Here is a 14,602-nt window from a genome sequence, read left to right on the forward strand (position 1 = left end):
CCCATAGAATGAACCTGCTTTTTTTTTTTCTACTTGCAGACATAGAGCAAGCAGGATGCCTGGGGAAAGGTGACGTTTCCTGCAGTTACAGTTTTGCAAATAGCCACCGATGTAAATATTAATGCTGAGCTCAAGCCAAGAGGGATGGCTGCTGCCTGTGCCAGTTAAGTGACATAAAACTTCTAGTGAGGAGCACAGCTAGAGGAAATTTTCCTTCACCTGCAAGGACAGCTGTACGGGTTTGGTGATGGGGAGGGAGGCAAATTTTGTTTCCTTATCCTCCATCTCCCACCCTGTGGTTTTCCAGCTTCAAAAGCTTTCAGCTTCCAGGCCTGTGGGTAAGGGTGGGCTTTCTCCCTTAAGGAAACGGGATGCTCGGCCCTTTCATAGGGACCCACGGAGAAGGCAGGCTGCAGGAGTACCGTTCGTTTGGCTGTCCTGGGGCCAGCAGGGGCAGTGCCTGGGCCTGGCTGGGGTAGGGTTGGCTCTCTCTGAGCATACACCAGCCAGAGGAGCAGAAACCATTGGCAAAAGGCAGGGAGCAGGGAGGAAGAGCAAAAGCAGCTGCAGGTTGTTCAATCTGTTTAATTAAAAACTAGTAACCAACCCCAAGGCCGCCTGTGCACCCTCAGAAACTCTGCGCTGGAGGAACAGTGCAGCACAACCCCTCCGCTTTGGGGGTGAAAGAAGTTTTCTTGGTAAGACAGGGAAAGTGCTGTAAATGATCATGCACTGCCACCACACTGAATGTCAGAGGCAAAAAAGAATAAAACCTGAAAACAGAACAGAGCTCGGCTCGCTCTCACTCTGATCAGGCAGGTGCAAGCCAGTGTAATTACAAAAAAAACAAACAAAAAACCAACCAACAACAAAACCTCCTCCTGCCAGGTAAATACCACGTCCTGCATGCACTGTGGGTCAGTTTTCTACTGCTATCGAGCAGAGGCAAGCAGGAAAGTATCTGATTGACTCCATACCCACCTTAGCGCTGCAGGCCCTGAGGAGAAAGGTCCCTTTGCTTTCTTTAAACAGCTAGCACTCCCCTCGACTCTTAACTAGCTCGGTTAGCAGAGAAGTGCCATATTCCTGCTAGGATAGTTGGCAAATAACAAAAGGCACCCTCAAGGCAGACCTTTTTTACCATTTTTGAGAACACGGGTACCAAAGATGTATTTGCCCACATGAAACTCATATCCAGCCTTCAACAACCACTTGTTTGAAGAGCAGACACATACACACACACACGGAGGGCACCTGCCCAGTGCCAATCTCTGCAATGGACTGCTAACAGCATTTATAAGTTGTATGAGCACTCTTTTATTCCCTATCTGTCGCTACAGTCATATTTTGATAGGGGAAACAAACAGAACCTTTTACCACTAAGCCCACGTACAGCCAAAGCAATTAATTTCGCACTTCCAGCTATGACTACTGCCCCAGCTAACCGTGCCCGTTTTTAAGGGAGACTTGTACTGTTTGTTACCGTTTCTGCTGTAAGAAGAGGGAACGATTCAGTTGGTGTCTGAGAGCCCTGGAGTGATGAAGGCTGCAGAAGGCGGCACCCATCTTTTCTGCTAAGGAGAGCAAGGTCTCTTAAGCACCCATCTTTTCTGCTTAGAAGATTGATTTCTTCTTTTAGAAGGGCTGTGTCACGAACCATGTGCTTGAGCCGTGACTCCAGCCTGACCTTCTCTTTGATGTCAGTAGTTCGGGTGCCCCGAAATTCTACTCCCTGTAAGGAGAGGAAGAAAATACCTCCTATAAAACATGGGAGAATGAACAGTGGAAGTTTGTTTCAAGCAGGAAATCGAAGCTTTCCAAGAGGCAGGACAGCTGCGTGACTTTTCCACCCCTCAGTCAGAACTACTTGGAAGTCAGAGTGAGAGACTGCTGACTTAGACTCCGGTGGTCACAGGCAGCTGCCTTACTCCCTAATACAGGGTAAAGAAAACTCTTTCATTCATTTGGCTGTTTCCATGTAACGAAGGAATAATTTTTGCTTGCTGGAAGACATTTTTAAATTAGAAATAAGATGAGTTTGTTTCAATATTAGAAATCAGTGAAGAAAATACAGGGAAGCTAAGGTACTGCCTACCTCAGGATCAGCTCATTCCTCTCCCTTTCTACAAGACCTGGAGCAGCCATCCAGCCTGCGCCACTAGACAATATTAGCTCGAAGTGCTGACTGCAGAGCAGGATGTAAGACCAGAGCCGGTGAGAGCCAGGTGATCCCTTACCCGTTTCTGAACACTTCCAAACCTGCACATAGCACAGCAGCTAAGAGGCTTACCAGATCATTCTTTAGTGAATCCAGCTTGGTTTCAAGTTGCTGCTTTTCAAGGCAAAACTGGTTCAGCTGCTGCAGCTTGCTGGTGTTTTCCTTTGTCAGCTTCATTAGCTGCTGCTGCAGGTCTAAGATTCTTTCCTAGAAAGATATAAAAGGTTGAGCTGGGATGAAAGAGGACAAAAAAAGCCAAGTGGGAAAGAAGTGCTAGGCACAAGTGCCACAGAAGAGAGCTAAACAACAGACTGATCCTGCATACACCACCTGACCCCCTAGTGCCTTTAGCACAATCTGTCATCGTCTTTATTTTTTTAATATTGCAAATACTTAGGTAGATAAAGCAGTTAGGCAAAAGTGTGGGAAAGAGAAAGCCATTAGGTACATAGCACTTCCCTATGTGCCCTTCTGTAAGGGCAGCAGAAGAGCGGTGCCTGTTCGCACCACAGTAGCTGAGCCTTGGGCTCCCCGATAGAGACATAAGGTTTTCCGACTGCACAGACTGGCATCCCAGGCATGAGTCAGGGCTCACGAGAGCCCCCTGCTCAAATAGTTTGTCACCAAAGGCAGTGAGAGGAGGCAGCAGGTTCTGTATCCCAGCTGAAAACCAAAGGAAAGCACTCCGGAAGAGCTTCACATAGGGACTGAAGTAGAAGGATGCATTTGAGGAAAGTAAAACAAAAAGATTATCAACTAACTCCATGAGAAAATAGGATGCGTGTCAACAGCTGGAACAGAGGTAGAAATCATTATGGGAAATGGGAGTTGGCCATTATGGCCCAACTATTAACGACAAGGGAAAAAAACCCAAACATGAACATGTTCACGAAAGGTTTTAGTGTAACTATTCAGCCCCAGGGAAATGAAGCCTCAACAGATCATCACAACACATCCCCCTCCTTTTCCTGCTCCTTACCTCCCACTCTTTGAGCTCCTGGGAGTGCACATATTCTTTCTCCATTATTTGCACTTTCAACTCTTCCATGCGTATGTTAACAGAGTGTGCTTGAACTGCTTCAAAATCCACCAGCCGGCCAAACTTCTTCATCATCAGATGATTGCACTTCTCTTCCAGTCCTAGCAGAAGGGGCAGAACACAAATGGCATCGCTGCCTTTCAGTGGTTAAGGACCTTACCCCCAGCTTTTTGTCTGAGCTCTTTGGTATTTGCTCTGTAATAAATAATTCACACAAAGCCACACAGAGCCAACAACAGAATATTGCTGTTTGTCCTTGCCCATGACCATGTCTGTGTGGTCACTAAGCCACACTCTGAGCCAGTTCTAGTAAGCCACTCCCACACCAAAGGCTATATAGGGCCCCTGCAGGTTTGGTGGTGCTAGACACATTTTTGGGTTTGGTCCTTGGGAAAGCGTTTCAAATAGGGCTTGTTTCACTCTCCTTATGTTACACAGAGGACGATATTGCCAAAAAAAGTGTATGCTTTAGGGAAAGTACTTTTTTCTGAGCAGTTCTGGTTTACGGCCAGAAACAGCAATCACGTGCCCTAACTTCAAGTGTCTCATCTCAGTCAACTCTCCTTACACTAAGTTCCCAAATTATTTCACACAGCCTAATGACTCTGCAGTGCTGGAGAACTACCAGTACTTCATCAAAACAGTCCACTTGATCTGCTCGTTCTGTTTTATTTTCTGCAGTAACCAGCTGTGACATCTGTGTGAGTGTAAAGACAGACATCTGGTGAGTTACCCCCACGCAGTGAGGGGGACAGAATGAGCATTAGTATGCTGTGCTGTTCAAAGTCTCTGTTACTCACGTCGAATCTCTATCTCCATCTCCTTTTTTTCCCGGACAAGCTGCTTATGTTGCTCCTGGGCCTTCTTATAGATCCCTCTTTGCATTATCTTTTCATTACGTAGGTCCACAATTCTCTTCTGCAGATACTGTAAGGACTGCCTGGTAAATACCAAAGCCTGGGAGAAGTCACTGGGCATCTCCCCATTAACCAAGTACTCCACCTGCGAGAAACAGCCGTAAGCAAGGCTGACTTTTATTAAGGGTGCTGGTGATCTCTCTGGATAAGAAATGTGTGAGCATTAGAGAACTAATGAGTGAGGCAATAGTAAGCACAGGCAACTCTCATGTTTTGGGCCAGGGAATCACACTACCACTCAGCAAAGCTCAAAGACTACTTAAAGCTGTGCTGACTGCCTACATATAAAGCTGTTGACCATCCTGTGGCACCTGAAACCAAGGAGGAATAAGGGGCTCCCTGTCAACTGTACTTTGGAATGATCTGGGAGCTGCAGGATTGTGGAGTCAGGCCTCAGACTCTTATGTCTTTATTACCAACCTTTTAATGAATGGTGAAAGAACAAATGGAGAGAGCTGAGCTTGCCTTAGAGGTATATTGGCCAGAACAGGCAGAGGCCTCTCTTCTCTCTCTGAGGACAAGATTCAGCCCAGAGTAAACAACAGTATTGTCTTGAGTTTTCCTCTTAATTTTCTACTTATCATCCCCGCGCTAGCAGCTGTGTAGATGAATGCACTGCATCCAGTCCAGCATTATTGAATTGAGCAAAACTCCCACTAGTTTAGTTTGGGGGATTTTTTTGGCTTGGTTTTTTGGAGTGGTTTTTTTCCAGGAGAACATCAGTAGGTATGGACCTGAAGGAAAATCCCATGCCAAATCTATAAAACACTTGAAGATTATGCACGTTTCAGCAATGGGCTGACCTGCCTGCCCTTACCCTTTTTATGTCAGTATAGGAGAAAGAAACAAAAACAATTTAGAAGAAATAGCAGCATGAAGTTCAATTAATACTTCACTCCCAGGACACTGGTGAATCAGGAGCTAAGGGCCTCAAAGAACAGTAACACCATTGTTTAGACGTACACGGCCATTCTGCACCTGCAGACGCACAGCATCCTGAATTACCTGATGGAGTTTCAAAGGCACGACTACATATAGCTCATTCAGTCTCTGCTGCTTTTCCCACTGAAAGGTCTCCAGTTCTCCGTCTGCAGTGTCCAGACTGGTTTCCACTACTTTTGCCTGCAGAAAGACAAATTGTGGACAAACAAAAACCCTGTAGTACTCAAATACATAAGGCAGCAAGATTCTATGTTAGAGTTCCTGATCCAAAAGAGAAAGAAGTATTTTTTTTAAAAAAAAAAAAGTGTTTTTTTTCTACATACGATGACAGGTGAGTTTCAAAGGCAAACACAAGGCTCATCTACATATGCAAGCAAGATTCTACCCTGAATACCTCTGTACACAGGTACACTCGCAAACATCTCCTTTAGTAGAGAAGCCCTGTATGTATCAAGAGACCGCTGCTTGGTTTACTGTCTAAAACACTTCTAGATCTACAGAGCCCACAATACATTTTTTACTGTGTTATGCCTGGAAATGCTTATTGATTCTGCATGAGAAAGAAACAATTCAGACTCAAATGTCAGACCTCAGGGTGAATATGTGGCAGCTGGCACTTAGGAAAGCCTTTAAAAACTAAACAAAAAATGTTGTAAGTTAAGCATATTTGATGGAACATTTTTGAGGCACAATAAAAGCAAGGCTTGCATAATGTTATTTTGGCAGAAGTCTCTCTCTATCCCGGATAACCCTTCAAATTGATATTTTTGAATTAATATAAATCAAATGTCTTGATGAATGCAGGAGCTCAAAAAAGCTAAAAGGAAAACTTGCACCAAGAGAGTTTATTCAGTAATTACTGTGACAAAGAAAAAAAAAAAACACCACAAAAACCCCCCAAAAAACTACAATAAAAAGAAATAGATGGAATAATATCATTTTTATGCATTTATGTTAACCTCTGTTTGTGTTCGTATAAGTATTCTTTACTCTCTCCATCCCCACACACATGCACAGAGGACAGGACAGACTACATCAGGTGTTTCATCTGAACCGCGGAATCCAGTTCCTGCTGCCACGTGATGGCTAGGCAGCTGGGACAGAACTGGACCTAAAACCTGAATCCAGCCTCGCAGCAGCTAAGGGCACAGCACCTTGATTGACCCTTTTCAGGAGGACAGATGACCCATGTTGAGCTGCCTCCTGCCTCTGTGCTACCACAGATATCTCTACCCAAACTGAGGCCTCTCAAAGGGTTAGGATTTTGGTTTTAAATCTTAGGCAAAATCACTAGCACAACATTGTCACTGTAACGGAGCCAGCTGATGCTTGCTGAGAAGAAAACACAATACCTTTTTGGCTAAGGCATTATATTTCTTTCTGAGGTTAGCAGCAACGTTCTTCTTCTCTCTTAAAGCTTTCTCAATGTCTAACCGCTTCTGCCGGAGCTGGATGGTGTGTCGGAAGAGTGCCTCATTGCAATCTGAGAAGAAAAGAGTCAAAGAATAGCTTAGTTTCATTATGACTGCACTATAGTTACAGGCTTGAGCTAGTAGCCTCTCCTGCTGTGCAAACTGCCCAGCGTTCCCCATAATAAGATGATGCTCTTGGCTCCCTAGAGCTTTCTCAAACATAAACCACTTTCCTCCATGAGGGGATGAATGTCTTGGACAGATCTTTTTTTCTTTAAGTTCAGTCAAGACAGTTTGTTTCCTGAAGTAAGACTAAATGCATCAAAGCCAGTATTCAAGCCAAGTGCTCAAAAGTCAGCTCTTGTAAGTAATGCAGTCCCAGTAATTAATACATGTAACAGTATAATCTTCAATTATGCCAACACGTAGGGTTTTTTATCCATAGCACCCTTCACTAGAAATGATGAATTTGCTGTAGGGTTCATTTATAGCTCTATCTGTAAACACAGCTGTGGTTCATAGAACCTGTTTCATTTGTTTCATGGTAAGGAAGATCCGTGAATTTCTATCAAACACAGTGATTTCAGTCATACTAATCGAGTGCATAATTATACCCAAATCAGCAGGCATTAAAAAAAAAAAAAAGTCCAATAAAGGCAAGGCGAATGACACATGAAGAGACAAATACTAAGAGGCTAATGCAACGTGTAATTTCCCTGTTAAATTAGTAATTTGGACTTTTTTAATAAAAAGTAAAAATCTTCATTTCTTCCCAAAATTTCATTGGAGATGAATGAGGAGTTAATCAAAAATTCAATTTGTGGAAATGATGTTAAAATCCAATTAAAAAAATCTATAATAAGGTAATTTGTTGGTAAGTTCTAACCGAAAGTAAAGCAGTGTTGTTACGTGCTCATTGACGTATCACTCAAAGAACATATGTCTTTTTTTTAAAAAAAAAGACAACAACATCCTAAACTAAACTCATACAAAAGAAAAGGTAGGAGGCGCAGGGAAGTTGCTTGCCTTTGTTGAATGACCGAACGATGAAGATTTTGCACAGTAAAGCTCCCAGCTTTTCAGAGACCCTCAAGAGCGGAGCCCAGCAACAGGCAATTGCTGCATAAATCCACGAGGGGGTAACAAAGACCTTAGTTTACCAGCACGGTAGCATCCCCCCAGCCAGCACAGGCAGCAGGTTTCCAGAGAGCGGCTACAGCCTCCCACCAGTTCCATTCCTGAGAGGAGCCTTTTCTCTCCAGAAAACAGCCAGGAAATGGTGAATGGTTCTTTACATGAAATAAATAATTCTTAGTGCTTAGCTAAGTTTTATTTTTATAAAAGTTTTTAATTAGGGTACCATATAGTACCAGCGGTTTCATTATCTTCACTGAGATTTCCTGGGGAGAAATGCTGCACTCGGGAGAGGTACACAAGTTCTGGGCCTTAATGACATTAATATGTAGTGAAGAACAAAGTTTTGTGTTTTCTTTTTAAACACACAATGCTGCTGCTAAATCTAAACAAGTTGTCAATGCAAGGAAATGATGGCTTAGGTACTCTTTGGGCAAACAGAATCATCGAAAACTTCATCTTCAGATCCAGAATTTTCTTCGTCAGTCCCCAGGCTGGACTCTTCAGCGTTCTCCTCTTCATCCTCATCTTCTTCATCTGGAAGAAAAGGACAGTACTGCTGGTTTGCAGAATGCCCATGGACCCACTGGCTGGGTGTTACGCCAATCTGCTGGTGAACACAATCCCAATAACCCATGAAAGATCATCCTGGTAATATGTGAATCCAGGTACCTTTTGCATTGATCTGATAACTTCACAGAGATAAAAAATGAGGGAGAGAGATGACCTAGTAATGCCAAAGGCACAGACACAGGTACGTTTTGGGGCCTTGGTAATGTTTCCTCTATATGTGCTAGTAATTTAAACCTTGTGAGTTTACCATTCTGCTACAGAGACTAATCAACCAAGCAAAATACAAAGGTACAAAACTGTCACGAAAACATCACTGTGTCTGTGCTTTTTGCTAATCATGTCCTACTTGAAATCAAAAGCCACGCCAAAGAGAAAGCACAAGTATTTTAGCTCAGTAAGACTGCCTAGCCTTAGCAGTTTAAAACAGAGTCACTAAGATAAATTAAATCCTTTCATAATATGTTTAGTCCTGTGACTAATAGATGATTGCAGATTAGGTCTATGACCTCTCATTAGTCAATGGACAGATTAAAGAAGACTGTCATGAACGTGGCAGACTAATCACTTACCCATAGCTCCCATTGGTACAGCATGGAAAGTACCTATTTAAAACTTTGCCTCTTCCTCATACCAATTACCAGTGCTCAATATTGATTTACAGGAAGTAAATTGCAGGAGCTGTCATCAGACCAAACGTAGTCAGTTAGAGGCTGAATTACATCATTGTTATCAATCAAGATAACAATGCTGCCACGGAACATGGATCAGGACATAAACAAACCTGGGTAGGTCTGATCTATGGTTTTCTGAACGGAGTTCAGTGTCGCATGTATTCAGGGCTCCAGCTGGATTTGAGAGATGTTTACTTGACCACATGGAAGCCCGTGTAACAAATCCATAAAACAAAAAGAACAGCATCTCCAACCTGCTTCTCTTTCTACTTCTTTTTTTTCCACCCAGTTGATTTTCTTCTTCAGAACCTTGGTCAGAAAATGGGAGAACTCATTGTTTTCTCCAAGGGATGCTTGGAAGTTGGCATAAAGGGCTTTCTCACATTCCTGAAGCTTTACAATCTCATCCTTTCTATCCTCCATCTGTGCAAGGTAGCTGTTCAATTTTGACTAAACAAACAAAAAAACCCCTACTTCAGTTAAAAGGTACAACCCGTGTGTGTAGGATATATAAAGTACATACAGGATCTGTGAAATGCAAAACTTGTCTTTCTCTCTTTAAACCTATGTTTCAATCAAGCATAACCTGGAAGTTCTTAAATTTAAGTATATCATTTGTCACTATTCCACATCATGAAGTACCTATTAAAATACAACTGTCAAGATGACAAAAATATTAACAACTGGAATTTAAAAGTGACCATCCCAGGCTGATTATCAAGAAATTCGTGTTTTTTAAAATTTAGCACTAGACACTGGATCGGTGCTAATATGAAGCAAAAAAATGCCACTATTTACTTAACAGTTTGCTTTTGTTTCAAGCCCTGCATTAGTGATACTGTCAAAGCAGAGACACGTGGTGTACTTACTTGCATGGCCTCCTGCTCGCTGATGAGGGCACTAACACGCCCCTGGAGAAGGTTCTCCTGTTTCTCAAGGTTCTTCAGGATAAGCAGCTCTTCATACCACGTCATGTAGCGCAGGTCAGCGCTTTTCATCTGGACATCCAGCTTCAGTTTCTTGTGCCGTAGAAAGCAGAGTTCAGCATCAAAGTTGATCACCAGTGCGTTGATCTGGAGCATATGAGAGAGTCAAATGCGGAACAGGGAAAGCATTAGGAGTGGAGCTAAACATGTAAAGCTAGAGAAAAGAAAAATTCTCTCTGCTAAATCAACAACTCGCCCATGGTATTTGTTATGAATTACTGAAGCCCTTAAAAAGACAAAGTTAACCCCAAATGTGCCTTCATTCTCAGCACAATAGTAAAAGAATCACCAGGGCTTCAAAGGAATGTCTCGCTGCATTCCACTCTACCCCCGAAGTATTTTACTCTTCAGGGAACGTTTGAAGTAGTTAATTTAACAATCCCAGATGTAGCAATAAAGTCTTCTGCCTTGACAGATCTCTTTCAGAATACCTGCCAGCTCTTCCCTTAGACATTTACAGTTAAATCAGCACTAGCAGCTGCCAGCACTAACTGATACATATGTGACGGTGACAGCAGCACTCGGATATTCTCTCAAAACCTTCACACAGGAACACAAGGGTGTTTGTGTTGGGGTAGACCAAAGAGTCAATGGCCAACAGCAGAAGTTAGAGAAAAGATAGCAAGAAACAGAGCAAACAAGTGAACAGTGGAACACGTCTGGCATGCTCCTCTCTGTACCCGCCTGAATTCTGACTCAGGGGCATCCTGAGCTTGGAGGAGTATGTTTGTGTTCAACGCCTCTGAATGGATTTTTCTTCCAGATTTTATGAAATGGTAGCTTCCCCCACATCCTAACGCTGAGCTCCAAAGGTTAGTTATTGTTGGATAGGAAAACTACTTCTGTTCGCATGTTTCAAGCTTTCTACATAACCATTTCATCTGATATCTCTTCTTCTTTTAAGAGGTGATTCCCACGTTCCTTTTCTATGCTATTCATAATGTTATCACCTCTACTACAACCCTGTCGGTTGCCCCTTTTCCAGGCCAAAGACGCTTTATCCATTTAGATGTGCCTTTTAAAGAAGCTTTTCCATGACTAAGCATTTTGTGTACCTTTTCTAATTCTACAATATAATTTTTAAGACTAAAGAGTTAGGACTATAATTATTTAAGAGCTGAGAACATAATGAAATCTACAAAGTTGTAGTGATGCTCCTTTTTTCCCCTTTTCGTCACTTTTCAAGTAATTTCTAACATTTTACTTGTCTTTTTTGACCACTAAGCTCATAGTTTCATAGAAAAATCAATAAGAAATACAAGATCTGTTTTTCAAGTGATAATAGTCAGTCACAGTTAGGGGTGTATGCTGATCCCTTCAGATCAGCACTTTGGAAAGGGAAGAGTAGCTGCAATCCTGAGATGGAAGGGGTTTTGGTTTTATTTCTGGTGCAGTATGATTGCTCAACCTGACAAAAATAACTTTTGATTTCCTACCTTTTTAATCAAGGTCTCCTGCAAGTATAGATTTTTTATCTTCTCTCTCTTTAAAATTTCAAGTTCCATTTCTGTTGGCTCTGCCTTCTCAATCTCAAAAACGTTTTGCAGCTCTGTGACCACAGACGATACTGTTTTCATCGGTTGTGCAGCTGCAGCCAGTGCCATAGGGTCAATCTTTTTAATGGAAGGAGCTCGAAGACACTCATACCTAAATGCATGAGCTGAGGGAGACCTTTCCAGTTCTTCCTGGAGCTTTGCCTTGGCCTCCTGCTCTTCTTTAAACTTCAGGAGAATGTCACTGTCGTACTCAAGTTTTTTTTCAGGAACCTCATCTGGGTGTAACTGAGGTATCAGGGGAAGAGGGAGACATTCTGATGAATCCAAGGCTGCCTGTATGGATTTCAATTCTTGCACTAAACACTTGATTTCATCAATAATAGAAACCTTGAGATCCCGCAAAGACATGATCTCTTTGTTCATATTCACTTTCCTCTTATGGATCTGCAAAGGAAAAAAAAAATGTTAGTAGTATTCCCCAGGAACACTTACAGAATACGTAGCCTTCCCCAACACAAGTAATGGTTAAGAGGCGTGTCATACTGACTTTCTTTCTTTCCATACTAGCTTTCTTTTCTGTACCATCTCCACACATTAACATTTTTAAACAGCTTCTTTCAGTCTGTGGTTTTAAAATCTTAGGAACCACCTCTCTCTCTCTCCTTCACAGAAAATAGCAAAGGTGTAAGAAAGGAAACGAAGCTTCCTCATTTTCCCCCAGTTCCTGACTTCGCTGTGAGTTTCTTGACATGAGATGTTGAAGCCGTGCAGAAAGCAGACAGAGGCTGTGAAAAGAAGCTGTGGGTTTTAAAGGATTAATCATTTGGGTTGTCTCTCATTAAATACAAAGAGTATCTCAGCTTTGATATATGGCCCTCTTTGCAGGCATACAGTACAAATAATATATTAAGAAAAAGAAAATTTCTTCTAATATTTTGTAAAGTAAGCTTCCATCCCCAAGACAAAAGAAACATACCTGAAAGGACCTTTTCTGTACATACTACCAAATGCACAGGTGTACAGAAATCTAGACTTCTTTGACATAGTCACTGAAACAAAGCCATTATCTCAAATAACCTCAAAGATACTGAAACAGTCCTCCATAAATGTAGGTTCTGGAAGGCAGATAAGATTCTTGTCTTTTATATGTGATGGTGAAGCTGATACAGCTATTGCAGGTGATTAGAAGTGGAATAAATTTCTGAATTTTCAAAGTATAGTAGATAGCAATATTAAAAGCAAGAAGGTAACATTCTGTCAGGTGCTTTTGGATTTCATACAAGCCACTAGATGTCCAAAACAAATTCTCTTCAGGCCTTCCAGCAATCCAGAGTCCCAAAGTCAACTCAGAAAACTTTGGCATCAGCTGAATATTTTTTCTCAAACTCAAGATGAAGATCCACTAATCTGAAAAGTGACACTTATATCAGATGTAAATGTCAGGTAGTAAGTAAACAGGCAAGTGCAGCAAAACCTATTTGTAACAACCTGTTTGCATCTTGCTTGGCCTGTAGGCAGACCTCAGTAATAATTCTATATTCAGAAATCAGTAATAATAATTCTGTTCAACATCATTAATTATCTAGATGATGGGGCAAAGAGTACCCTCAGCAAGTCTGCCTACAATGTAAAACTGGGAGGAGTGGCTACACCAGAGGGCTGTGCTGCCATCCAGAGGGGCAGGCTGGGGAGGTGGGCTGACAGAAACCTCACAAAGTTCAACAAGTGGAGGTGCCAAGTCCTGCATCTGGGGAGGAACAACCCCATGCACTGGTACACACTGGGGGCTGACCAGCTGGAAAGCAATTTTGCAGAAAAAAAGCGTGGGTCTTGGTGACCACCAAGTGGACCATGAGCCAGCAGCGTGCCCTTGTGGCAAAGAGAGCTAACATTATGCTGGACTGCGGTAGGGAGAGTGTTATCACAGGTCGCGAGAGGTGACCCCTCCTCAGCAGTGGCAAGGTCACATCTGGAGTGCTGTGTCCAGTTCTGGGCTCCCCAGTACAAGAGAGAGATGGCGCTACTGGAGACAGTCCAGTGAAGGGCCGCTAAGATGATTAGGGGACTGGAGCATCTTTCATGTGAGGAAAGGCTAAGAGAGCTGGCACTGTTCCTGTTCAGCCTGGAGACGAGAAGGCTCGGTGTGGGGCAGAGGGGATCTCAACAATGTATATAAATACCTGAAGGGAAGAGTGCAAAGAAGATGGAGCCAGGAGCTTTTCAGTGGCCCCCAGTGTCTAGCAAGAGGAGATGAGTGCAAACCGAAACACAAGAGGTTCCCTCTGAACATCAGGAAACGCTTTTTTACTGTGAGGGTGACTGAGCACTGGCACAGATTGCCCAGTGAGGTTGTGGGGTCTCCCTCCTTGCAGTAATTAAAAAGCCATCTGGACATGGTCTTGGGCAACCTGCTCTAGATAGCCCTGCTTGGGCAGAGGGTTTGGACTAGGTTACCACCAGAAGTGTCTTCCAACTTCAATCCTTCTGTGTCTGTGATAAGGAGACACTGTATTAATTTACTTTTTTCACATGAAATAAAAAAGGAATGTGATCTAACATTAATATATTTGGCACATATATATCATTTATTTGGCTCTCATCTTTCTAAAAGAAAACAACCCTATACACCAGCCACCTGAAGTAACTGGAATTGTTCATCTGTATAAACCAGGAATTTACAACAAGAACTATTCCCTTTGTATTGGCTTGCTCTACTGAATTAGGTTAATCACTGGGTATCTGATAACATCAGCACTACAGTGAAGTACTGGAGGCCAAGCATGAGATGAAAATGATCCAACAAATCCTCTGAGACTGTAGCATTGCTTCTGTAATGTTTAGACCTCACTATCAAAGCAACCCAGCCCAGAGGGTGCCCGAGATTAGGCAACTGGTTCATGAGGATAAGACTGGAGAAGATTCAGGGCCACCAAGAACACAAACTACACTTCACCAGACAAAGATAAACCATGCAGTGAAGACACTGCTCTGTCAGTAAGCAGGGCAAGAAATAAGCATTCCTACCAAAAAGCAACTAGACAGTTCCAAGTTCAATAGACATATTTCTTCATTGTTCTTTTAGCTAAAGAAATTTGTCACTCTGTTTTACTCCAGCAATAAAATTAAAAACAGTTCCTATGAGAAGAAAGATGGGGGGGGGGGCACGGAAAGTCACAAGGAAAGCAACAAAGACATTACACAACATTTTAGCTTC

General features: G+C 42.5%; 1 protein-coding gene across 1 annotated transcript in view; it reads right to left on the reverse strand.

The window, feature by feature from the left end:
* Positions 1-90: 90 nt before the first annotated feature.
* Positions 91-14,602, reverse strand: part of CFAP44 (cilia and flagella associated protein 44) — a 47,072-nt gene continuing 32,560 nt past the window's right edge. Inside the window, exons 26-35 of the mRNA XM_055808652.1 lie at positions 11,329-11,832; positions 9,776-9,979; positions 9,161-9,356; positions 8,089-8,199; positions 6,469-6,599; positions 5,180-5,296; positions 4,058-4,259; positions 3,198-3,358; positions 2,291-2,425; positions 91-1,732 (exon numbers count right to left, since the gene is read on the reverse strand). Of these exons, the coding sequence (XP_055664627.1) occupies positions 1,457-1,732; positions 2,291-2,425; positions 3,198-3,358; positions 4,058-4,259; positions 5,180-5,296; positions 6,469-6,599; positions 8,089-8,199; positions 9,161-9,356; positions 9,776-9,979; positions 11,329-11,832 (2,037 nt within the window). The 3' untranslated portion in view covers positions 91-1,456. The remainder of the gene's footprint in view (positions 1,733-2,290; positions 2,426-3,197; positions 3,359-4,057; positions 4,260-5,179; positions 5,297-6,468; positions 6,600-8,088; positions 8,200-9,160; positions 9,357-9,775; positions 9,980-11,328; positions 11,833-14,602) is intronic.

This window comes from Falco peregrinus, chromosome 6 (genome assembly GCF_023634155.1).
Source record: "Falco peregrinus isolate bFalPer1 chromosome 6, bFalPer1.pri, whole genome shotgun sequence".
Classification (NCBI taxonomy): domain Eukaryota; kingdom Metazoa; phylum Chordata; class Aves; order Falconiformes; family Falconidae; genus Falco; species Falco peregrinus.